Raw genomic sequence first — 26,098 nt, 5'->3', positions numbered from 1 at the left:
CCGACCCCTCTCGCTCTCCAGGCTTCAGGGATAGCCGCCTGAAGCCTTCGGAGCGCAGCGCAAGTTCCCGCTGCGCTCCGCAGACTTTAGGTTCCTTTCACTGAAGCCAGCACCCTTTCAGCCAAGCGGGAGGAGAAATGGAAGGGGCTCCGTTTCTCCTGCCGCTTGGCTGAGGGGGCGCTGAGCAGAGAGCGGGAGATTTTTTTTTCTTGTTCTCCCCCTCTAAAACAAGGTGCGTCCTATAGAGCGAAAAATACGGTAACTTCCAGTCCCAGTGGGGCACCTTCACTAGGTCTGCATGTTGTAGCCATTGATCTGCCTGTTGTAATGCTGGCAATTGTAATATTGGGGAGCAATTTTTTCCCTTAAGCTTTGTCACATTGCTGTGTTTTTAAAGCTTTAAAAAAGGATTCTGATGTATTTTTTTTATCACAGGGACTTGACTGTATAAGGATTATTGAAGAACTTGCAAGAGTGCTCAAGAAACATTCAGGTAACTGTTGCTGAAAATGTGGTTGGTTGGTTGGTTTGTATGTTGTTGTTTTTTAAACCGTGCACACAGGAGCATGAATTGTGCGAGGGTGTTTGTGAATTTCAGATTCTGCAGATGCAAAACACTCACAAATGGATTTTAAATTTAGGATCAGGCCTTTGATGCACTTTAGCCACAAGAGCTTTCTAGTATGTCTGAAAACCATAAAGCCACTTGCATTGACCTCTCTTTGCATATCATTTATGTGATAAATGAATGGAGAAATTTAGCTTAGTTATTGGTAGACTGGCCATCTTCCCTGATTTAGCATGCATTCATTTGATTTTTGTGGGACACGGGTGGCGCTGTGGGTTAAAGCCTCAGCGCCTAGGGCTTGCCGATCGAAAGGTCAGCGGTTCGAATCCCCGCGACGGGGTGCGCTCCCATTGTTCGGTCCCAGCGCCTGCCAACCTAGCAGTTTGAAAGCACTCTCGGGTGCAAGTAGATAAATAGGGACCGCTTACTAGTGGGAAGGTAAACGCCGTTTCCGTGTGCGGCTCTGGCTCGCCAGAGCAGCGATGTCATGCTGGCCACGTGACCCGGAAGTGTCTTCGGACAGCGCTGGCCCCCGGCCTCTTTGAGTGAGATGGGCGCACAACCCTAGAGTCTGTCAAGACTGGCCCGTATGGGCAGGGGTACCTTTACCTTTACATTTGATTTTTGGTACAGAATCCTAACAGTCAAATTTTAATTTCCCCCCCAAACCCTCCTGGATGCACAATACTTGATAGTATTGGTCTGTCTGCAATAATAGTGATACATTCTTAAAGTCTGTTAGCCCACATATCTGCAACTCTGTCTGCCCTTAGCCATTGGCCCACAGTCAAAACAAAAACATGCAAGTTAGTTGCCATAAAGTGTGAAAATCTGTTCTTGCAATGACCTAAAATGGTGGTGATGGAATAAACCTAACAAAAAATATATCACAATTAACATAGCCTTTGTCTGCATAAAATGATGAAGATATTAAATTTAGGAGGAATAATAATAATGAAGCCGGGTCTTCTTGTAGCCAGGCTGCTAGCACTTCATAGATATTTCTGAAGCTAAAAACAAATACACTAGACAGATCTGTGTGGATTCATGTTGTTCTCTTTTGGAAGAACATTGTCATTGTCAGCTTGGTCATAGTTAATTAGGGCTGCCATACATCCGGAATCCACCAGACATAGGTGAGATTTATCCGCCGAAAATGGCCTCTGGGTGGAATTGTCAAAACTGGACAAAGTGTATAGGAAAACCCAGGCATGTTGTAGCCCATAGCTTTAAAACTTTTGGGGCACGTTATAAGGCATTCGTAGAGTGTGCTAGCCAGGGCTTTGAGGCCTTGCCATCACTTTTCCTGAAATAACTGTGCTCCGTAATACACTCATCACTCCCCTGTGGGTGTAAATTGCAGAGAAAGATGAATAGTAGTGTGCAAGTTGTCTGTCTTCTGTTACTGTTCTTCACATTGAGGAATCCCTGATAAGCTTCCATGGCACCCTAGGCTTCCTAAGTATGTCTTGGAACATGGTTGAAAACCACTGCCAAAAATGAGATGTGTTCAGTTCAGTGAGATGTATTCCTGAATAACTCTGTATAGGGTTAATGCCTAAGTATCATTGTGTACTTAACAATTCTGAATTTCAGCCAACATAATTCCCATGGAGTTCAACTGGTATAAATCTTCATTTTTGTACTTCCATAGGTCTAAGAAATATATTACCGATAACAACTGCTAAAGTGCCAATTGTCAAGTTCTTTCACGTACGAAGTGGTCTTGAAGTAGACATCAGCTTGTATAATACATTGGTAAGAACATCTCCTTGTTGAAATTGAAGCATTTCTTCAAATAGCCACTGGAGATATAGCAAATAGGATATGGGGCTACTGTTATGGAGGAAAAACAGCTTTCCAGATTACATTGATGAGTTCTTCCGTATTTATGATGAACAGAAATGGGGTTCATGTGGACAACTGATCAACAGAGTTTGGGAAATCAAAAAAATAAATATGTCAAGGTAGTTACTTCAGTGTCTTGTAGAAATGGTTGGTATTAAAATCTGTCCAAACATGCACTGTGATTTTCAGCATATTTTTGTTGAAATTATGTGTTTTATTCACTTGGTATTTTTCAAACAAGGTTGTTTAATTTTTAGATAGCAAGTAAAAAAAAAATTGTGGTTGTGGTGTACATGCTCATTCCACATTCCAATTGCATGCTTCTGAAATAATGCTGTTTCTGTTGACTGAGGTATTTCAGAGAGCTTTCCAAGTCATACAGTTGCTGTTCTCCTTCACCAATGCATCTCAAAATTCTAATCTCATTTCTTTCTAGGCTCTGCATAACACAAGACTCTTGTCCTCTTATGCAGCTATTGATCCAAGAGTAAAATATCTCTGCTATACAATGAAAGTCTTCACAAAGGTACATCAATGTTCTAGTTAACTGGGGGAGAAAAAGTGATACCCGTTAAGTTTTTCCACTAATTTCTACTCCCCCCCCCCCTTTTCAGATGTGTGATATTGGTGATGCATCTAGAGGCAGCCTATCTTCCTATGCCTATACTCTAATGGTGCTCTACTTCCTTCAGCAGAGAAACCCTCCTGTCATTCCTGTTCTTCAAGAGGTACACACTTTAAGCCTGTGTGTGCGTGCACAACATTGTGCATAGGGACTTCGCCTTTCCCTCCTTCTTGTAGCCCCTAGTAAAGGTAAAGGGTTCCCTGACCATTAGTCCAGTCGTGGCTGACTCTGGGGTTGTGGCGCTCATCTCGCTTTATTGGCCGAGGGAGCCAATGTACAGCTTCTGGGTCATGTGGCCAGCATGACTAAGCCGCTTCTGGCAAACCAGAGCAGCGCATGGAAACGCCGTTTACCTTCCCGCCGGAGTGGTACCTATTTATCTACTTGCACTTGGACGTGCTTTTGAACTGCTAGGTTGGCAGGAGCAGGGACCGAGCAACAGGAGCTTTGTGGCTTAACCCACAGCGCCACCCGCGTCCCACCTTGTAGCCCCTACAAACACTCAAAAACTGCTCTGCACTGCCGGGAGACCCTCTGGAACAGATTTTGGGAATGCGGTGGGGACCGGGGAAGAGAGGAAAGCAAAGTCCTATTGCAGGACTGGAATTTTGCTCGCACAGCATTGGATCCTACCCTGTTATGCTTGCACACTCACTTGAAAACATCTCAAAAGCACTAATCTCCTGCCCTGATAGTCTTCATATTTATTTTCTTAGATATACCAAGAGCCAAAGAAACCCGAAATTCTAGTTGATGGCTGGAATGTCTATTTCTTTGACAAAACAGATGAACTGGTGAGTCTGGCTAATACGAAAACAACTCTGCTATGTAATCTTAAGTAAAGTTACACTCCTAACCTTTTTAATGAGGTCAAACTGACCATTGGGGAAATTGGGGGGGAAATAAGTAAGTTTGCTCACACTTAACGAAGTATGTTACCTTGTGCTTCGTGATCCCAGTTGCAACTTTTTATAAACTGCAGAGGACATTGTGACACTGTTGGTCATTTTTACCTCAATAGTATAGCATGAGAAAAGGGCAGTACAGTGGTACCTCGGGTTACATATGCTTCAGGTTCCGCTAACCCAGAAATAGTGCTTCAGGTTAAGAACTTTGCTTCAGGATGAGAACAGAAATCGTGCTCCAGCGACACGGCATCAGCAGGGGGCCCCATTAGCTAAAGTGGTGCTTCAGGTTAAGAACAGTTTCAGGTTAAGAACGGACCTCCAGAACGAATTAAGTACTTAACCCGAGGTACCACTGTACTGTGCTCATAAGATCCTAATGATCTAGTGGCCTCTTAAAATGATGTTTAAGTTATTCACTAATATTTATGTCAGCAGATCCTTAGATCAGAACCAGTTCTGTTCATTTTCTTCATTCTTTGCATTTATCTACTTCCTTTTTGCCAAGATAGAAAGAAAACATTATGAGAGCATACACAGTGAAATGTAGAATGTGGAAAAAAATATAGATATAAAAGGAGTTTGGGACAAGTCTTATTTGGTGAGAGAACTCCAGCAGAGAGTTTAAATCAAAAATATTCAACAAAGTGTGGAAATATAGCCTGTTAGACCTTTGAAATATGCCCTTCTAAGTTCCTTCCAAAGATTCACTCTTTCCCTCGCATAGAAAAAGACCGCATGTTTGGTAAGATAAAAATGGTTTACTTATAAATTGTTCAGAGGTCAGATTCATGTTGCATAGGCAGTAAAACTTAGTTTAATTCCAAACTGGTGAAAGTTCCTAAATTATTGGTACAGGAACTTAAAAGAGGCTTGTTAGAGCCATGTGGCTGGAGGCAGCAGCTCAGAACTCTTTGCACACTGGAATTCACATGTAGGCTAGAGGGAAACAAAGGCTTGATTATTAGTAATTCCCGAGGTAAGCTCAGCCTGGCAGGACAGCTTACCCTATGGTCTTAACCCCTTCATTAATTAGACTTAAACGTGTTGATTATATGAGGCAGATTATCCCACAGAACATTGTTGATTTACTTAAGTATTAGTTTATGTGTGTGCAAAAATATCACTGCAAAGGCTTTGGGGGAGTTAATAAAAGACACTAAAAAAACCCTTACAAACTTGAATTGTGGTGTATATATTTAGCAGTTGGAACCTTCCTTACATGAACCATCAAAACAGTTTCATTCTTATCACACCTATTTGCAGAATTCATGTTGGAAATGCTTGCCAATCAAGTAGATGAGGTCATTTTAACCCACCATTTATTTGGTAGCTCATGATTGGCAAAATATTTGCAGCCAGATCCGAGGATCTCAGCAGATGTAAGATTTACTAGCAGTTCTCAGTTAGGAACCCTCTGTTGTGGCGATCACACAGGGTCCCCGGACGTTTGACAGTCTATTGATCCCTGTGCCACCACTGTGCTTGCTTCCCCACTGCCACCAACCCGTTACTCTTGGGTACACACTGAGTCCAGACAGTTGTTAAAATTAAATCAAATAAACAAGTTTATTTTGTAAGCATTAACAAGTATGGTTTCTCAGTTAATTTTCTTCTCAGTTTCTTAACCTTAGTTTCTTTACCGGCCTATACCTTCCAACTGATTATCTCAACTTAACAGTTTCTCTCACTCTCTCACATCAGACCAGCCCAACCCACAGACTTATCCTTCCTCCCTCCCTCCCTCTCCCTCTCCCTCTCTCTCTCTCTCTTCTCTAACTCCAGACTGACTTCTTAACAACCCTAACTCTAACTCTAACTCCTCCCCTTGGGTTCCTATTGGTCAGTCATTTTACACTTAGTTAACCCTTTCCTTATGAACCCAGTATGATGTCACAAACCTAGGAGGGCAAACACCACACCCTCCAATTTACTTAAATTAGTAGAAGACTTGTATCCATCCTTTCAATCCAATGATTCTCAATGCGGCTTACAATATATTGTAATAATTTACATAAACATAGAGCTAGAGTATGCTTCTCTTTAGCCTGGCAGCCTCAGGGTAACTGGCAATTCACACATCTAGGCAAAGAGTGACAAGAGATCAGTAATGCTATTGTCTACACCTGAAAAAGATATATATTTCACTTCCAGCCTGCAGTTTGGCCAGACTTTGGTAAAAACAAAGAATCCATTGGTGAATTATGGCTAGGACTTCTCCGTTTCTATACTGAAGAATTTGATTTTAAAGAGCACGTTATCTGCATCCGAAGAAAAAGTTTGCTTACAACATTCAAGAAGCAGTGGACTTCAAAATACATAGTTATTGAAGGTATTCCTCTAAATTATGAGCGCTTTATTCATCATTTAACAAGTATATTTGAACAACAGGGTCAAGTTTGGTTAAATGCTTAATTTCTGTTGGGGGAGTAATACAGTTAAAGGTCTGTCACAGTATAGGCAGCAAACTGCTCGAAGGAATTTGCATTATAGCAATCTGATTTGAAAAGCAGTTGTACTGGCAAATTAGTTTTAAAAATACACCACAAGCTGTTGTATGAACACAGCATCATGAGCTGTGATGCCACAGTTATTGGATGCGGACTGTAGATTAGCAGTGCCTTGGCACAACTGCCACTTAGCTCAGCTGAATATGGGAGGGGGGACCTAGGACCCTTACCAGCAGGGGTGGGAAGAGACAGCAGACACCACAGGTCTGTTGCTTCAGCACTGAGCCCCACCTGGCATGAGCACAGATGAGATCACTGACTCGCCCAGAACATTGCTGTCCACTTGACAGTAATGCACCTGCACAGTATGCTTCCTGATGCCTTCTGAGAAGGGTACCACGTTCCTTTTTCTTCTTTGACACTCAGCTGTGGAAGCTTCAGTCCATGAAAAAGCTGCCCCATACATTGAGACTGAAGTAGGCTAGGCATTATAGGGATGCGGGTGGCGCTGTGGTCTAAACCACTGAGCCCCTTGGGCTTGCCGATCAGAAGGTTGGCGGTTCGAATCCGCACCCGTTGCTCTGTCCTAGCTCCTGCCTACCTAGCAGTTCGAAAGCACGCCAGTGCAAGTAGATAAATAGGTACCGCTGTGGCGGGAAGGTAAACAGATGTTTCCGTGCATTCTGATGTTCATGGTGTTCCATTGCGGCAGAAGCGATTTAGTCCTGCTGGCCACATAACCCCGAAAGCTGTCTGTGGAGAAACCGCCAGTTCCCTTGGCCTGAAAGCGAGAGGCGTGCCACAACCCCATAGTCACCTTTGAGTGCACTTAACCATCCAGGGGTCCTTTACCTTTAGGCTAGGTAAAGGTAAAGGGACCCCTGACCATTAGTTCCAGTTGTGAATGACTCTGGGGTTGCGGCGCTCATCTCGCTTTATTGGCCGAGGGAGCCGACATTTGTCCGCAGACGGTTTTTCCGGGTCATGTGGCCAGCTTGACTAAGCCACTTCTGGCAAACCAGAGCAGCGCACAGAAACGCCATTTACCTTCCCGCCAGAGTGGTACCTATTTATCTACTTGCACTTTGACATGCTTTTGAACTGCTAGGTTGGCAGCAGCTGGGACTGAGCAATGGGAGCTCACCTTGTTGCGGGGATTCGAACCGCCGACCTTCTGATCAGCAAGCCCTAGGCTCTGTGGTCTAACCCTCAGCGCCACCCACGTCCCACCTTTAGGCTAGGCGTTGTGTTAAACAATGCGATGTGAGATATAGGCGGGAGGAAACACCAATAGACCCCAAGGTAGGTAAAGGTAAAGGACCCCTGACAGTTAAGTCCAGTCGTGAACGACTCTGGGGTTGCGGCGCTCATCTCTCTTTACTGGCTGAGGGAGCCAACATTTGTCCGCAGACAGTTTTTCCGGGTCCTGTGGCCAGCATGCCTAGCCACTTCTGGCAAAGCCAGAGCAGCGCACGGAAACGCCATTTACCTTCCCGCCGGAGTGGTACCTATTTATCTACTTGCACTTTGACGTGCTTTTGAACTGCTAGGTTGGCAGGACTGAGAATGGGAGCTCACCCCGTCATGGGGATTCAAACCACCGACCTTCCGATGGGCAAGCCCAAGAGTCTCAGTGGTTTAGACCACAGCGCCACCTGCATCCCTAGACCCCAAGTTAGATTGGTATATAAAGTGGACTGATGGAGGTGTTTTGTAGTATGCCATCATTGGACTCTGAACTTGCTTCCTTTGATCCTCCCTTCTGTGTCTTATGAGGTGTCATGGGCCATGCTAGGCACGTGATATTGGCCATCAAAGGGTAGCCTTTTATCACTCCAGCTTTCTTGCATATCTTGTTGCCTTGATTTGCATTTGCTCTAGCTGTCCCTTGAATAGACATAGAATATTATTGGCTAGCTGTCAGGGAGCTCATGCTGGTAATCCCCAAGTGACTAGTTCTGTTTGGCCGTGCAGTGTTATCTATATAATCCCTGCCTCTCTATTCTTAATAAACTGGTAAATACAAGGATCGGGCACGCTTTACTGGTGGCTCTTTTTCTGCCTGCTCCCTCTGCCTGTGGATTACTATACAGGTGTCTCCCCATTTGCGTGCAATCAGCATGCATGCTCCCACTGACACATGCTGTTTTCGGCGCCGAAAGGTGGTATGGTGGGGGCAGAACGGGGGGAATCTCCACTCACTCTGCTTGGTGGCCGCAAACAGAACCCCTGAGAAAGTAGGGGTTCCCCTGTACTACAGTTTTTTCTCCTCTATACATTTTTTTGCAATAAAATGATTGGCTTAGTTTTTCAGTTTGAACAAGTGTTGCTTTCTTGTTGAAGGTTTTTCATCTTCTTGTCATCAAAATCTTAGATCACTCTTCAGTGTTTTCCCTTTCTTTGTACATGAGGAAGGGGAAGAAATCTGTTTTATAAATGTGGCTCAGCGTTAAAAGTGTAACCAGCATTCCCATTGGTTTTTTTGTTCTTTGGATGCTGTTTGTTCACGAGCTATTTTAATATGGGTTTTGTTAAAACCTGCAACACCCTTCTTGCAGATCCTTTCGACCTGAATCACAATCTTGGAGCCGGTTTGTCAAGAAAAAGTAAGTGATTGCCATAAATTATGTTGTACAGAGATATACTTTTATCTGACTCTGTTTCCATTTAATTGATCGTTGTTTTTGTTTTGATTACTCTAGTGACAAACTTTATAATGAAGGCTTTTATAAATGGTAGGAGGGTGTTTGGCACCCCGGTAAGAGGATTTCCTAAAGAATACTCTTCAAAAATGGTGAGTGTGTTAGAAATCTAACAACATTTTATTAAGATGTTCTATGCTGTATTGAACTGCATTACAGTTTGAATTATATAGATAAGAAATAAAAGTACCTACAAAAATAAAGTTTAAAATCATTATAAATATTTAATATGGACACCCTGAAAACTACCTGAATTCAGCTTGTGAGCCACACTTTAGGAACCCTGTCTTAGATGTTTCACTAGTCCTTGCTGAAATTTTAAAACACAGGAATATGCAACCAGTAGTGTTTGCTTATTTTGCGTTAGTCAGAAAGAATTGCCCATTTCAGTTCAGTGCTAACATTTTGTATTTTTGTTAGGAATATTTTTTTGACCCAGAGGTGCTGACAGAAGGCGAACTGGCCCCAAATGATAGATGTTGCAGGATTTGTGGTAAAATTGGGCATTTCATGAAAGACTGTCCCATGCGGAGAAAGTAAGTACACTTTGCCTCGCTGAAGGATAATATGCCTCTAATTGTGCAGATGTTTTTTTACTGACAGTAGTGCAGACATAACGTTCCCCATTTCCTAACCATTGTTAGCGGATTGGAAATATTATGAGTGCACTGGGGAACGTTGGGTGTGAAGCCCCTTGGTGTAGTAATACTTAGCACATATAAATGCTTTAGTGTGACATTTAGCAAGCCTTAAGGGGATTTTAGTACATTTTTTCATATTCAGGCTGCCTTAAGAGAAATCTAACTGTGATTCATGCATTCTTAGACCCAGAAGACGGCATGAGAGCGAAGATCATAAAAACCAAAGATACACAGAAAACAAAGAAAAAAGAAGTAAAGAGGAAAAAGAGACCCCTGTTAAAATTGCAGAAAGGGATGTCCTGCTAAAAGATGGGAGATTGCAGATATGTACACCTAACAAAAACAAATTGGGTAGGGGAGCAATGGAAACGGCAAAAGAGAAGACACCCAAGCAGCCAGCAGAGAAATGGAAGCGACAGGAAGACAGAGAAAAGCGTTGCTTTATTTGTGGAAGGGAAGGACATATTAAAAAGGAGTGCCCTCAGCACAAAGCAGCTGCAGGTATTCAGCCCAACAATAATAGTACAGTGGTGCCTCGCAAGACGGAATTAATTCGTTCCGCGAGTTTTTTTGTTGTACGAGTTTTTTCGTCTTGCGAAGCACCACTGCATTTAAACACTGACAACGGCGGGGAGGGGAGGGGAGAAGCAGGACAGCTGCCGCAGCCGGTACCTCAGACTCACCCGCGCCTTGTGGCCACCGTGCAACGCGGCTGCTGGAGGGCGGCGGGGCTCAGGAGCGCGACTCCGGCTGCAACGCTGGCTGCTGGCGGCAACGGCTCTCTGAGGGGAGTGCGCGAGGGCGGTGGGCAGCGGCACGAGGCAGCCGGAAGGTCGTCCATCAGCCGGAAGGTCGGAGTGAGCCGGAGGAGCCGTCAGCCAGAAGGTGGGAGGGAGCCGGAGGAGCGGGGAAGCGTGCGTGCGTGCAGTGACCGTCGCCATGACAGGAGAGGCAGGGCCGTTTCGTCTTGTGAAGCAAGCCCTTAGGAAAATCCGTCTTGCGAAGCACCTCAGAAAACGAAATACCCTTTCGTCTAGCGAGTTTTTCGTCTTCCGAGGCATTCGTCTTGCGGGGTACCACTGTATTCATGGTACTAAAAATATGTTTTAAGGTCAACTGGGAATTTTAATGACACTTGTGGCCTTCTTTTCTCTTTTCTTTGCAGACGAGGGCAACCAATATGATGTTTTTTTAAAAAATTCAAGAAACAGGATATAAGCTTAAGAGTCACATTATCAAAACAATTAGTTCCCCCTCCTCCCACATCGGATGAATGCAGTAAATTGCCCCATAAAACTTTTCTAAAGTTGTGGTTCTGAAATACATTTCAGTAGAGAGAGTAAATGTTTTCAGGTGTTTTGTTTGATTCCTAGGAGTGGCTGGTAGCTTTTTAACCATTTCCCTTTATGCCATTTCCTTGTTGAAAAGCTCCCCTACCAAAGCTGCCCCCCCCCTTAGGAAGAGAGAGAGAGTAAAGGCAGCCTAAGATATGTGATATTTTCAGTGGGAGCATGGGGCAAGAAAAGCCCCTACTTCAAATGGCAGCCTTGGTGGTTGTCAAATACAAAGCCAGCGGGTGGGGGAATTTATTTTTATTTTTTTAAAAAAATCAGAACTGCCCTGAAGGGAGAAAAAAATATTTTGAAAGTTGACCTTTGGCATGCTTTTTACTGTTCCAATTAATAGGTTGATTTTTCCAAAGTAGATTTTTCTTGTAAGGTAAATTTTAATCTCATTAGATTTTAACTTTCCTAGGTGCCTTGAAGTTGGAAAGTCCATGCGGGTCCCCTTTATCCAGTGCTGTTAAGCACTCTGGTCGATTGAATCAGGTAAACAGTTACCACGTGTGATTTATTTATTTTTTAAGTAAAAAATTAACTTTTGGCCGCATAGCACAATTCTTATTTTAAACGTTATGCTGCTATTACATCTTGCAATAACTGTCTTCAAATGGTCACTCCTGGCTTTTCTTTTTAAGGGACTGCTTTTACAAGAGGAAAAAAAGAAACAGAAAGGAAGAATATTCTTGAGTCCCCAATCAGGTTTGTGAACTAGACTTGGCCTATGCATAGCATTCTGCACGCATGAGAATCACTTGGTCGTTTGGTGTACTGGAGCATTCTTCACAGGACTTCACAAGTCCCTTGCATAGCACTCTTTACCTGTGGGGCTACCTTTGAAGGTGACCCGGAAACTGCAATTAATGCAGAATGCGGCAGCTAGACTGGTGACTGGAAGTGGCCGTCGGGACCACATAATACTGGTCCTGAGAGATCTGCATTGGCTCCCAGTACGTTTCCGAGCACAATTCAAAGTGTTGGTACTGACCTTTAAAGCCCTAAATGGTCCTATATACCTGAAGGAGCATCTCCACCCCCATTGTTCAGCCCGGACACTGAGGTCCAGCTCCAAGGGCCTTCTGGCAGTTCCCTCACTGCGAGAAGTGAGGTTACAGGGAACCAGGCAGAGGGCCTTCTTGGTAGTGGCGCCCGCTCTGTGGAACGCCTGCCCGCCAGATGTCAAGGAAATAAAGAACTATCTTATCTTTAAAATACATCTGAATGCAGCCCTGTTTAGGGAAGTTTTTAATATTTAATGCTGTATTGTTTTTAACACTCGATTGGGAGCTGCCCAGAGTGGCTGGGGAGACTCAGCCAGATGGGCGGGGTATAAATCATAAATAATAATAATAATAATAATAATAATAATAATAATAATATACCTGTCCCACACTTGGTGTCCTGTTGTATCAGCTGTTGGGTGCGGCTTGGCAAAAATAGCCCTGCAGGCCAAATGGGGAAGTCTGGTGGGCCAGAGATTCCCCACCCTGGTCTAGAAGAACCAACAGAGTTGGGGTCCCCTCTCCTTCCATCAGAGAGATCAAGACAGCACTAGTAAATAACAAAACCAGTTGAAATAGATCCAGACAAAGTCTTATCCCAGAATGCCTGCATTTGCACGGCGGCCACCACTCAAGCACTTCAACAAAGAATGGGATACTTGGAGCTTTCCAATAGCTGCTGCAATATTTGGCATCTACAGAGGCTTTGTATGAAGCGCTAGACTGGAAACTTCAAGAGAAACAAATTTAGTGACAGAATGTATGGGCAGAAATAACAGACCAAAGAAAGGAATACAGAAGTGGAGGCATGCTGGTGCCGCTGGATAAATATACCTTGAGATTATGACAGAGACACGCTTAGAGAAAACAAAGAAGGTGCTTTAGTGTAGATGTGTAACAGGAGGTTACAGTCAAAGACATGGTGCGTAGCTTGGAATAGACTTGGAAATGTCCAAGTGCCCTGTTTTTCTTGGCTCTGCTGAGTTTGCATCATTGTAACCTAAAAACATACATTACTAAAAAGTTAATGTCAGGGAACTGCCATCGGAGCGGGAGGCGGAGAGGAGGCTCCCGGACGATGGTGGAGAGGGTCCTAGTAGGAGGAGGGATAGCCCATCCGCTGGGGAAGGTAATCAGCGTAACACCAGTGGAGAAGGGGGGCAGATGGGGGAATCGGAGAGGTGGCTCCAGGACTCTTCGCAGGAGACCAGCGGAGAGGGCACTAGTACTCCGCTGCCCACACCCACTTTGCGCAGAAAACTTTCGCGCAGGCAAAGGGGGAGGAGACTTGGCGTCAAACAGCTTCTATGCTGGAAGCGGTTTAAGAAACGCCCACTGACGGATTCTGCCAGCGACTGAGGCAGCCACGGAACTTGAGGCTGTCCTGACAGAAAGGGTTCAACCAGGCAGCTTAGCCAGGAGTAGAGGCAACTTACGCACGAGCAACCCCTAGAACCATTACAGTTAACTAGTTTGGTTTCTTCCTATTTACTCATTTTTGTGGTCTTTCTCCCCATATACAGGCAGCCTTTCCAGTAAATATATGACTCAGGGAAAAGCTTCACAGAAGAGGCCTCATCAAGATTCATGAGGGATCGAAGCAATCTTACGTTGCAATACAGACCGTCCATTTCCTTAAATGTTTATTTTCTTTATAGCCTCCAGGTTCACAAAACAGCAGCACAAACAGTCTTCAACATAAGTTTAAAGAAAACACATTTTATTTTAATTAAATTGCTAAAGATAAAAAGCAATGGATTTTAATGTTTGTTCATACCATGAATCCCAGCTCTTAATAGATGAGCATTTTAATAGAAAACCATGTTTTTGTATTTACTAGGTAAAACATGTAGATCAGGGAGGTTCCTAACTCAAACCACTTCTAAGAGTTTCTACATTCGATCAGAATGTTTTGAGTGCACTTAAATGATGTGCAAGCCAAATATAGTGTCTCCTTCAAAATATTATATTTGAAGGATTAAAAGGGTATTTATTAATTATGATCATTTACTGATTCCTTGCGTAAAAGTGTTTTGAAATGTTTCTGGATTGCTACTGCCGTATTTGCAAATATTTTAATCTGTGGGGAGCTAACACATGGACGTAAGCAAACTTTTATGTAAAATCTCTGTAGAAAAGCGGTGCCATTGAATGAATTCTTCCCTTTGTTGTTTTATGGTTTGATATGCTGCTGTGCTTCTGTACGGAGAGACTGAGAGGCTGGTTCTGTTTGCTGCTGCTGTCATATTTTCCCATTGTCTGCAACACAAAAAAAAAACACAAAACTCCTATAAGGAAACAAGAGGTATATTTGGCAGTTAAAATGAATCCACTTCTGCTTTATTGAAAAGTGAGGAAGATCCATGAAGTAGACAAGCGTTTGCTTTTCTATTGTCATCAAGGCTTAATGTCAGGTTTTCTGGATATGGTACAACATACCCTTTCCAGGAAAAATATACAGCAAAAAATTAGGCCACTGTTATTTATGACCTTGAAATAAACCAACCAAGTGAAAACTTTCAAGTTCCTTTTTTGTATTGTATGAATCATAAAGAAGATTTAGTCTTATTTATTAGTTACTCATCCTTTCAATGTATCCTTCCAAGGCAGGTTGCACAAAACATTAGACTTTACATTTTTTTTAAAAGAGAGAACAATGTCCTTGTATAACAAGTCATCCGGATCGTTCCTACAGAGCAGCTGGGGGTAAGAATGGCCTTGAGGTGAAAAGTCCAGTAAGAGCAGCTTGCTTCCCTCTTGCACTGTTACAGGTATTCCAGTTGAAGCGAATAATTTTTCAGAGTTGGTTTGGCTTTTCAAAGGATGTAAAACGTTCAGTAATCAGCTTCACTGACAATCTCTGATCTGGAGAAGATTGGTCAATGCAAATCAGGTAGACAGAAATCAGAAATTACTCACCCTTGGAATATCACTTTCAGTGGGATGGACATCCCTATCAGCATGCGTCCAAGTGTCTGCTGTTTAAAGTACTGCAGCACAGATAGACAATTTCTGCATGTGGTTGTACTTCAGGCTTTTTCTCACAGTTCCTGACACTGTACATTTAAGTAAGCATCTGAGAAGTTGACCTGCTATGCAGAGCTTGTTATACAATTTGCAAACGTTTAGTAAGTTTAGTCACTGTGTTGTATGTCAAAATCTCTCTGGTCAACTGGTGGAAGTATAAAAAGTACTGTGAAGCATTCCTAATCACACGTCCCCAATATCTTTAGATCATAGTAGAACTTGGTTCTGTTTAATAGGTTTTCACGCCACCTTTGACAGATGCCTTTAAAGTAGTACTTACAAAAGTGAAACCTTGTTCATATAAACTCCTTTATGACCCAGCAAAAACTGGCTTTCTTCTGGAATCTGTGGTTCAAGGATAGCTGTAGAATAAAGGATGTCTGTTAACAGCAGTCTGCCCCAGCCTGGTGTCTTTTAAATATGTTAGATCATAACTCCTGTTAGCCCCAGTCAGCATAGGTGGTGATCAGAAAGAATGGGAGCTTTAGCCCCAAACAAGGCACTAGGTTCAGAGAGGCCAAGTTCCAGAACCCAGAAAGGATCCCACTCCACCTACAACAGGAATAGTTTAGCAGGTATTGCAACCTGGGTCAAATAACTTTTTTGCATATCCTCCTCTTGGATGGATTGTGCAAACTAAAATGGACTGCTTTCCGGAAAGCTGCGGGAACTGAAAACAACAGTGGACCTGAGGAAATGGAGTCAGTCTGCCAAAACTTAATTAATGGTTCTGAATTCATGATATTGCAATTGGCAGTGGGACACGGGTGGCTCTGTGGTCCAAACCACTGAGCCGCTTGTGTTTGCTGATCGGAAGGTCGACGGTTTGAATCCCCACGACGGAGTGAAGCTCCCGTTGCTTTGTCTCAGCTTCTGCCAACCTAGCGGTTTGAAAGCACACCAGTGCAAGTAGATAAATAGGTACCGCTGCGGTCGGAAGGTAAACGACGTTCCTGTGCGCTCTGGCACTCGTCATGGTCCTCCGTGCGCCAGTAGCAGCTTACTCCTGCTGGCCACATGACCCAGAAAACTGACTGTGGACAAACACCGGCTCCCTCCGCCTGAAAGCGAGATGAGCGCCGCAACTCCTCAGTCGCCTTTGACTGGACTTGACCGTCCAGGGTCCTTTACCATTTACTGCAATTGGTCAAAAGGCCTCTCAGTTAATTTATTCAACAATCCTATTGAACGAGACGCCAAATTACGTCTTTAAGAGTGCAGCTCATTCTACCAAGTTACAGGGAACCAGGCAGAGGGCCTTTTCGGTGGTGGCACCCTCCCTGTGGAACGACCTCCCACCAGATGTCAAAGAGAAAAATAACTACCAAACTTTTAGAAGACATCTGAAGGCAGCCCTGTTTAGGGAAGCGTTTAATGTTGTTGTTTAGTCGTGTCCGACTCTTTGTGACCCCATGGACCAGAGCACGCCAGGCACTCCTGTCTTCCACTGCCACCCGCAGTTTGGTCAGATTCATGTTTGTAGCTTCGAGAATACTGTCTAACCATCTCGTCCTCTGTCGTCCCCTTCTCCTTGTGCCCTCCATCTTTCCCAACATCAGGGTCTTTTCCAGGGAGTCTTCTCTTCTCATGAGGTGGCCAAAGTATTGGAGCCTCAGCTTCATGGTCTGTCCTTCCAGTGAGCACTCAGGGCTGATTTCCTTAAGAATGGACATGTTTGATCTTCTTGCAGTCCATGGGACTCTCAAGAGTCTCCTCCAGCACCAGAATTCAAAAATTAATGTTTAATAGGTTATTGTATTTTAGTGTTTTGTTGGAAACCCTGCCAGATTGGCGGGGTATAAATAATAAATTATTATTAATTATTATTATTATTATTATTATTATTATTATTATGCCTTTGCTCAAAGGCTAGTCTCACTGCATTGAATGGGATTTACTCCCAAGTAAAGTGTACCAAAGATTGAAGCACCCCAAAATGAGTTTTAAATAAGACAAAGCAAATGTTTTGTTTTTGCTATTGTTATTGTTATTGCGCAACTACGTCACCCTGAGTATTACACCTCCGCGCAGAGAACTAATCCCGGCGCCCCTCGGCCTCGTATCCCTCCGCAGCGGCAGAGCCGCTCTCTCTCCTCAAGGGCCGGAATCGAATTCTTCCCGCCTCTCCCGCTCCTCCTCTCTCCGCTGATTGGTCAGCCATCCTGAGAAGGACGTGGGGGGAGGAGAGAGCGCGCGAGAGAGACACCTTCACGGCGGACGTCCCACTGACCCGCTGCGTACCCAATAGGAGCGCGCCGTCCTTAAGCTCCCGCCCCCTCCGGTGACGCCACCCGCGCGCCGTGACGTCGCTCCGTGCGCCGTGTCCATGGACAACCTCGGAGGACGGGGCTGACAGGGCGGAGCGGGAGAGATGGCCTCTTCCATGGTCAGAGCCACCGTTCGGGCCGTGAGCAAGAGGAAGATTCAGGCCACCAGAGCCGCCCTCACACTGGTCAGTCCTTGAGGGGGGGGTGTGAGGGAAGGCGGGTGCGCGCGCACCTCACCTTTCGCTTGGGGGCGGGGCTTCTCGACCCTCCGCTGGCCGGTAAACAAGAGGACTGCGCAGGCGCAGTTGCGGCGTGTTCCAGGGGCTGGGGGAGGGGCAGGTCTCAGAGGCGACTTCACGACCTCTGGGTGGCAGGCGGAAGTTCGCAGGGTGAAGCGTTTCCCCTCGTTGCCTATGTTGGGAGATGCCATTCGCCACAGGGGGGAGGGAGATCTTGCTCTCCTCCTGCAGGCTATCTCTGTGTGTGTGTAAAAAATTATTTTTATTAGTTTTCAATTACAGTACGGCCCAATAATAGCCTCATAATAACAATGCCAAATTATAGTACAGTGGTACCTCGGGTTAAGTACTTAATTCGTTCCGGAGGTCCGTTCTTAACATGAAACTGTTCTTAACCTGAAGCACCACTTTAGCTAAAGGGGCCTCCTGCTGCTGCTGCGCCACAGGAGCACGATTTCTGTTCTCATTCAAAGTTCTTAACCCGAGGTACTATTACTGGGTTAGCGGAATCTATAACCTGAAGCGTATGTATCCCGAGGTACCACTGTACAGTTACTAATACCAATCATTAATATACCAATTATATAATTTAGGCGGACCCCCCCCCCCCATGCAGTCTCGCTGGTTCCCAAGCCTTTGCCTTAAAGGAATTTACTTGGGGAAAGCCCTGTTTCCGCTAAGGTGGACCAGATACATAATAGTAGTAGTAGTAGTAGTAGTAGTAGCAGCAATTTATTATTCATACCCTGCCCATCTGGCTGCTCTGCCAACAGAATATCCAAACGCGATAAAACATCAAATATTAAAAACTTCCCTAAACAAAACACATAGAGCTCTTCAGACAAGTTCCAGCCACTGAATATGTTACATGCAACCATTGAAGATGTAGCCTAGTCATCTGCTGTGTCTGATCATTGGAATCTCTTTTTATTTTTACAAAGTGGAGGAAGAATATGAGAAAGGAATTTTTTTCATAGGCCAAATGCAGTATGAGTAGCATAGCATGTTTTTTCTTCCTTCCTTCATAAACCCTCTTCTCGTATTCTGGACAACTTATTTGAGGAATGCATGCAGGGGAGGCAGGATGGCACCTGCTAGGTTCATTCCTTGGCCTCCGTGTGCCTGACCCTTCTCTCCCCCTGCCAACTTACACAGATTGGTTAATAATAATAATAATAATAATTTATTATTTGTACCCCACCATCTGGCTGGGTTTCCCCAGCCACTCTGGGCGGCTTCCAACAAAGATAAAAAATACACTAAAATGTCACATATTAAAAACCTCCCTGAACAGGGCCTCCTTCAGATGTCTTCTGAATGTCAGGTAGTTGTTTATCGCTTTGACATCTGATGGGAGGGCGTTCCACAGGGCGGGTGCCACTACCGAGAAGGCCCTCTGCCTGGTTCCCTGTAACTTGGCCTCTCGCAGTGAGGGAACCGCCAGAAGGCCCTCGGAGCTGGACCTCAGTGTCCGGGCAGAACGATGGGGGTGGAGACGCTCCTTCAGATATACTGGACCGAGGCCGTTTAGGGCTTTAAAGGTCAGCACCAACACTGACCTTTGGGGGTTGGGGATTCAGCAACCATAGTCAGTAAGGCAAGAACAAATGTGGCTTGTTTTGTCACCTGAATTGGATAAAACACTGTGCCCAAGATCGTGGTTTGTTCTTCCTGTTTGGAAGCAGGAAGGAGCAATGTAGTCAAGATCAGTGTGTTCTTCATGGTAAGCTGTTAACTAGGATTAGCATATACAGGTTGTGTGGTTGATGTCATGGACTGGCTGGACATCAAGGAATGGTGAGAGGCACCAGCTAGAGAGCCCCCAAGGGATGATGGCTCAGAGCCTGGGGATTGGTGGTGGGATGACAGTGAGTGGTCAGAGGGAGAAGCCTTGGGAGGAGGATGTCAGCCTGGAGAGCTCAGTTGGTTAGAGGTGTCGGAAGAGGGAACAGGGTTTAGTGAGCAGGGAGAGTCTGTGGCAGAGAGAAGCAGAAGTGGAAGCAGGAGAGGATGGAGGCCAAGAGGCAGAGAAGAATCCAGGGTGTCTCCTCCTGCTGCTGTGACAGGCTGCCCTCCTCCCCTGGTCTCCCGGGACCAAAGGAGGTATGAAAAGGGAGGAACAGAGACGGGTGCAATGGCGAAGTTTCAGATTGCTTGGGAAGGACCCAGGAGAGGAGGAGATTTAGGTACCAGTAGTTGTGGGAAGGCTGGGATCTTTAGCCTCTGCAACTGCCTCATAGGGGCAAGAACTACCAAATAATTGCTCATTAAGCCTAGCGCTTTTGAGCTCACCTTGTTTCTTCTAATGAAGAGTTAGCTTCACTTACTCGGGGTGATTTATTCCTGACAGTTGATTACTTTTTCATACTTTACTGAAGTTTACGCTTTTCTCAGAAATTTGCATTGGTTTCTGTGCTGCAGTGTTTGTGACAGTTAGGCGTAATCAGAGTAGAATCCATCTCAGAAAGTCACCTTATTTATGTAATTGAAGATGTTTAGAACTAGTGGCATTACCTAAGTTCATGGTTACTTGGTTTGGATTACAAATTTATCCAACTCTTAATGCTCACTCTAATTTCATACAAAGCAACATCTCTCCAGAAAGTTGTTCTTGTGCGCTGTTTATTATCCGAGCTGATGTGTCTCCGTCTGTGCGCTTTGTGTGTTACAGCAGCAACATAGTAGTCTCCAGGAAACCTGAAATCTATCTTAAGGATTTGGGGAAATTATTTTTCTCAGGTGCCTGGGAAGTTGCCTTGCAGCATCCAGGGATTGAGGTATCCCAGTTGCCATCAAATTAGGGAAATGGAAATACAAGGAGACATTGGGCTGGACTCAAAGATGGGGGGTGGATTGAGACCATGTTATGCCGTTGGAAGTGTGGCAACCAAATTTTGGGATTGTGCTTGATAAAACTAGACTTGCTGAGCAGTTCTATTGTATGCTGAGCCCAGTTTTGAAGTAAACCAAGTGAAGTTCACAGATCTCTAGTTACAACCTGATCCTAAAATATCAAGAAATCAAATAGTTGCCGTTCGTTGCTAGTATGAGCTGTTGATCGTGGGGATATGAGAATTTGTACTGAACCTAGGCTCTGAAAGTGGTGAGGAAAAAACAGGTTTGATTTAAGATAACAAGATGTAGCTGAGTATTCATCTAATCCAAAGCTATTCCTAAAAACCTTTCAGACCCCATCTGCTGTGCAGAAGATAAAACAACTGCTTAAAGACAAACCTGACCATGTAAGTAGAGATGGAGAGTATGCCTGACATTACTCATGTTTAATATTTGTTTACATGTGCTGCTGTTTGTTATAGTTCTAGCAGATACCCTGGGAATTAATACATTGTAAAATAGAGTGAATGATGGACTTTGTATTTTAAATTTGAGACTATACTAATCTTGCAACTGCATGTTCAGCAGTGGAGAAAACAATGCTGCTCCTGGTGAAAATGGTTTTAGAGTGTTGCATGTTGATAGTGATGAAACTTCACTGTTGTTTTTTCACATGTATTAAAAATATAGTGAAACGTGCTGAGCATCTTGATATCATGTGAGAATGTCTGGAATAACATGTGATTCATTCATTATTAAGTCCATTGTCCCACTCCTTAAAAAGTTAGTGCTGTTGGGATGTATCCAATTGTGTCCCACTGCTGCTAGAAGGCTCTTAGATCCAGCAAAAGCTTCCATTGAAAGCAGGAAATATGTGGATTGCTTGTTTGCTTGCTTGCAGATTCCATTGGGGAAGGGCTGAGGCTCAGTGGAAGAGAATCCATTTTATAAGCAGGTTCTATGTTCAATCCCTGGCATCTTCAGTTAAGGCTGGGAGAGAACTCTTGTCTAGAGCGATCTGCAGTCATTCAGTATAGACAACACTGAGCTACCGTATTTTTCGCCCTATAGGACGCACTTTTTCCCCTCTAAAAATGAAGGGGAAATGTGTGTGCGCCCTATGGGGCGAATGCAGGCTTTCGCTGAAGCCTGGAGAGCGAGAGGGGTCGGTGCTCTCCGCAAGCCCTGGGAGCCCGGGGCGAAAAATACGGTAGATGGACCATGGTCTGACTCTGTATGACAGCTTTCTATGTTCCTATAACCTGCCTGCCCCACCTCCTATGCTGTTTCAAAGGGTATTTAAAACTTCTGCAGAAGATTTTGGGGTAAGGGGTGCTGGGGACTGTAAAGGTAGAATTGGCAAAAAAATAATAATCACCACTTCCCTTTTACACTTAGACAAGCATCTCCTGGAAAAAAAAACCTATCAGTAGATGGATACAGTTGGATGCAGCTTATGAAATCTACCAGGCTTGAATCATGCACAAATTGTTGATGTCACTGAAACTTAATTACCTTTTCCTGATTGGGAGACCAGAGAATGTCAGGCCTTCGTTTCTTTGCAGACATGAAATTTTAGTAGATTAATTGACTGTTGTCTTGTAGGCTTCCTGTATTAACATTCTGTACCATTTTAAAAAAAAAACATTTTTTATATTTTATAATTCTACTCTGTGCAGCAGTGTAAATGTACTAATCATATTAGCTGAGGTTATGCATGTTTGAAAACAATTTCTATTTCTGCTGATGCTATGAAATTTTTAGAGTAATTAAAAATGTTTTCTTACTGGTTTTTTAAACTTACGTTTCAGGTAGGCGTTAAAGTTGGTGTCCGTACAAGAGGCTGTAATGGACTTTCTTATACGTTAGAATACACAAAATCAAAGGGGGACTCTGATGAGGAAGTAGTACAGGATGGTAAGTGTGTTTTGGGATCCCAGAGATAATTGTAAGTCCTTTTTGACTCCTCCGCCTTTAAAATATTGTTAATGTCATTTAATCTCCGTTGTGCAGGTTTCTCACTAAACTTGGTGTCTGTAAATTAAAAGGTAGCCCTAATTCACTTTGTTGATAAATTGACTTTCTCTCAAATAAACTTGGTGCTGTCGCCAGTCAGACCTGATTTCTGTAACTAGCCATTAAAGGTCTAATATTTGAATGTGCTTCTTATGTGGTAAGTTTCACATCCTGGAGCAGCACTTTTAAGTTTATGCTTTGAATCACAGCTTTGAATGGACAAAAATGGTCCATTAGAATTGAGACCGCCAAGACATTTTAAAGAAATTGAAAATAAATCACTAATAGATGGCATCAGCTCAAGCTGACTAGAATTATGCTGAATTATGAAGAAAGCACTTTTTCTGCAGTTAGAGCAGAGCAGCCATGCAACGGTTGCAATCTAATTTGGGGTGTTAAACTATAGTGCAACAGGCCTGAGGTCTTTGTGAAATAATGTGTCTTGATGCATGCTAGGACAAGGATTAGCTGTTCACAAATATTTTGCATGGGGGTGGGATCCAGAATTTGCTCTCTTTCAAATCTCATAATTGTTTCTTCTTCTTTTTCTCAAGGTGTTAGAGTGTTTATTGAAAAGAAAGCGCAACTCACACTTCTAGGAACTGAAATGGACTATATAGAAGACAAACTGTCCAGTGAATTTGTTTTCAATAACCCAAACATCAAAGGAACGTGTGGTTGTGGAGAAAGCTTTAACATTTAAAACATCAGGACTGTTAACTTTTAAGACGACAAAACTGCTTTCTGAAGTAATCACTCGGTGTGTGTGTTTTCACATCTTTAGGCTTTGTAATATACAGCTGCCTTTACAGGAGAATAAAAGTACTGTGTTTTGAAAGTGTAATCTGTGTGTTAAATTCTAGCCCTTGTATATTTTGGGTTTCATAGTGTGGAGAGGAATTGGTCTGCAGAAGTTCAAAACACTTAGGTTTACTGTAAGATATCTCTTCAAATTTCAATCTGCAAAAAGCTCCTGTCAGTTCTTTGCAAGACTGAAAAATATTGTATTAAGGCCATATGGCTACTTTTTAAATCTTGGAGTGGAAGGAATTTCAGTACTGTAGGCCTAACATTAATGCATGCTTTAAGGCAAAAATAATCCTACCATGTACTATAATTTTACAAAGTATTTTTAGTACTTTCTCTTCAAATGTTAAGTCTGAATTTTGAGGGGCATATGATCTAATAGAGTTGCGGTGAGTCACTGTGCAATCCTAACAACATCTACTTTGGAGTAAGTCCTCTTGAATTCAATGGGACTTACTCCCAGGTAAGTAGGGTTAGGATTGCAATCTAATCTGCATTTCAGACATCATACACATGAGATATTAAGCCCCCTCTTCTCTCCCACCTTCCTATGTTATTCTAAGAGGCATTAATAATTTTTGGTTGCCACTAGGAAAGTCACTAATATTTTAAGGAACAATGTAGTCACTGTGATTTTAAAGAAGGTAATGCGGAATCTTTGATGTTGCTTGTTTTAATCAGTTTAAAAATATTCTGAAGCTAATTCTAAAACCACTCCCTACATTTCCTAAGTCTAGATAGTTTATTTTTATGTTCCTGTCAAGCAGCAGAGGACACTATTTTTTCTGGGTGATGTGTTTTCGTCACCCTAACAGCTTGTGGTCTGAGTTAATTTTAAGAAGTCTTCAAATTTCAACCTAAATAAGAACAAAACATCTTACTTGTAAAACCAACTTTGAATGTTGATAATGACTGTTCAAGTAGGGAGGGAGGAGTAATTTCTTTTTTTAAAAAAAAAAACCTACTGTTTTTATTTTAATTAGATTTATTATGTTTCATATTAAGAATGTTTTTTTTTAAAAAAAATAAGCCTGTTTATATGACCTTCCAGCTAGCATACTGTTGCACATAAGAAGGTGGTGGCTGTTTTATTAGTTTGAGAAAACTCAGAGCCATTTTTTCACCCCAGTATTTCATAAGGCTTTGTATAACGTCTGTTCTAACGCTGGCAGTTATCTTATATAGACAGGCATTCACACTATGCTTGATGTGAGAGGGAATTGCAGTATTGGGAGGATGGTACATGTGTTTCAGTGCAAGATTACTAGTGCAATAACCTTATCAGCTGCCACAGTTCTGTCCATCCAGGCCTTGGCATTTAAGTTAAACATTGGGAGTGCGGGAATCTTAACTGTGAGGACAGTTTGGCAGTGGAGCAAACTGGCAAGCTGTGGAATCCCTCCCTTGCAGACTTTCTTGAAAAAGCTCAAGGCAGGCTTTTCCTTTGCAGTAAATTAAATGTGCAACTAGGTAAACTCTGTGCACAAACACCGGCTCCCTCGGCCTGAAAGCGAGATGAGCACTGCAACCCCATAGTCGCCTTTGACTGAACTTAACCGTCCAGGGGTCCTTTACCTTTTTTACCAAATGTGCAACTTAAAAAAATGCTTGAACGATTCTGTGCAACTTTGGCATGTTGGCACATTAGAACTCATGTGCTTCTTATGTAGCAGTATGCTGGAAGATTCAGGACTGAAAAGAAATTTTTCCAAACTGAGGTTTGGGGTTTGTTTCCTCCCAAACAAACTTAGCGATCATGGTTGGTTTTAAGGGAACAAACATGAGGCTGGGTTTGGGTGACAAGAAGTTAAGACTCTGGCTTGTTTCATTTGGTGTGTCAGTAACAGGAATGAAGAATAAGCACTACATAGAGTGTGTACCAGTGTGAAACTCATTTACATTAAACCATGGCTTAATGTACTGTGCAAACCAGGCCTGTGACTAAGAGCATGTCTGAGACTATTAGAACCTTTGCTTAGGACTGCTGCATTTCTACCCTGTGGAAATTTTGGGCTAGTGCAATCAAAAATTCCATATGGAGAACAGCCCCAGTATTTGACTGCTTCTTAATGAATGAAGAGTGGACACTGAATGTAGACAGTACTGAGTAAAAATGGTATTGCTGTATTCTTATATCTTAATATTTTTAGAAATGTTGTATATTCTGTCTTTTATGAAAGTGTGCACTTCAGTACTATGAAAGTACATTGTATTTAAATGCCTAATGTTCGAATGGGAAGTAAATTTTTGTTAGCAGTAGCTTAAGAGATTGTAACTATTAATCATCTATCACGTGTGCAATAATGTAATGTTGACATGTAATAAATATTACCTTTTGCTAAACATGGAAAACACGTTTTGTAGTTTCTACATCAAATCCTAAATGAATTTTTTAGATTTCTGCTTTATTTTAAGGATCTTTACCCTACACTTCAACAAAGCAAGGCTCCTCCCAGCATGGCTTACAGATATCTGTAAGATAATCTCTGCCCTCCAGTTTATAATCTAAAAGCAACACTCAAGGAAAATGGATTGGTAAAGGTAAAGGTACCCCTGCCCGTACGGGCCAGTCTTGACAGACTCTAGGGTTGTGCGCTCATCTCACTCTAGAGGCCGGGAGCCAGCGCTGTCCGCAGACACTTCCGGGTCACGTGGCCAGCATGACAAGCTGCATCTGGCGAGCCAGCGCAGCACACGGAACACCGTTTACCTTCCTGCTAGTAAGCGGTCCCTATTTATCTACTTGCACCCGGGAGTGCTTTCGAACTGCTAGGTTGGCAGGCACTGGGACCGAGCGACGGGAGTGCACCCTGCCGCGGGGATTCGA

At 43.4% G+C, this 26,098-nt stretch overlaps 2 protein-coding genes and 1 long non-coding RNA gene across 3 annotated transcripts in view; 2 read left to right on the top strand and 1 right to left on the bottom strand.

Moving 5' to 3' along the window:
- Window positions 1–14,603, top strand: part of TUT7 (terminal uridylyl transferase 7) — a 48,271-nt gene extending 33,668 nt beyond the window's left edge. Inside the window, exons 17-29 of the mRNA XM_083403307.1 lie at window positions 436–493; window positions 2,223–2,326; window positions 2,853–2,942; window positions 3,031–3,144; window positions 3,758–3,835; window positions 6,101–6,278; window positions 8,955–9,002; window positions 9,099–9,190; window positions 9,519–9,634; window positions 9,924–10,240; window positions 11,495–11,568; window positions 11,718–11,781; window positions 13,604–14,603. Of these exons, the coding sequence (XP_083259433.1) occupies window positions 436–493; window positions 2,223–2,326; window positions 2,853–2,942; window positions 3,031–3,144; window positions 3,758–3,835; window positions 6,101–6,278; window positions 8,955–9,002; window positions 9,099–9,190; window positions 9,519–9,634; window positions 9,924–10,240; window positions 11,495–11,568; window positions 11,718–11,781; window positions 13,604–13,671 (1,401 nt within the window). The 3' untranslated portion in view covers window positions 13,672–14,603. The remainder of the gene's footprint in view (window positions 1–435; window positions 494–2,222; window positions 2,327–2,852; window positions 2,943–3,030; window positions 3,145–3,757; window positions 3,836–6,100; window positions 6,279–8,954; window positions 9,003–9,098; window positions 9,191–9,518; window positions 9,635–9,923; window positions 10,241–11,494; window positions 11,569–11,717; window positions 11,782–13,603) is intronic.
- Window positions 13,780–17,260, bottom strand: LOC310659757. The gene is made up of 3 exons (XR_014502969.1): window positions 17,129–17,260; window positions 15,388–15,469; window positions 13,780–14,339 (listed from the first exon to the last, which is right to left on the bottom strand). It is a non-coding gene; the product is annotated as an uncharacterized lncRNA (long non-coding RNA).
- Window positions 17,261–17,287: 27 nt separating this feature from the next.
- On the top strand, window positions 17,288–25,623 carry ISCA1 (iron-sulfur cluster assembly 1). Its single transcript, XM_083403545.1, has 4 exons — window positions 17,288–17,559; window positions 20,802–20,855; window positions 22,260–22,365; window positions 23,019–25,623. The coding sequence occupies exons 1-4, from the start codon at window positions 17,479–17,481 to the stop codon at window positions 23,165–23,167; spliced, it is 390 nt and encodes a 129-aa protein (XP_083259671.1). The 5' UTR covers window positions 17,288–17,478; the 3' UTR covers window positions 23,168–25,623.
- The last annotated feature ends 475 nt before the right edge of the window (window positions 25,624–26,098 follow it).

This window comes from Podarcis tiliguerta (assembly GCF_965153285.1).
Source record: "Podarcis tiliguerta genome assembly, chromosome: 11".
NCBI lineage: Eukaryota > Metazoa > Chordata > Lepidosauria > Squamata > Lacertidae > Podarcis > Podarcis tiliguerta.
This window is presented reverse-complemented; position numbering and strand designations above follow the sequence as displayed.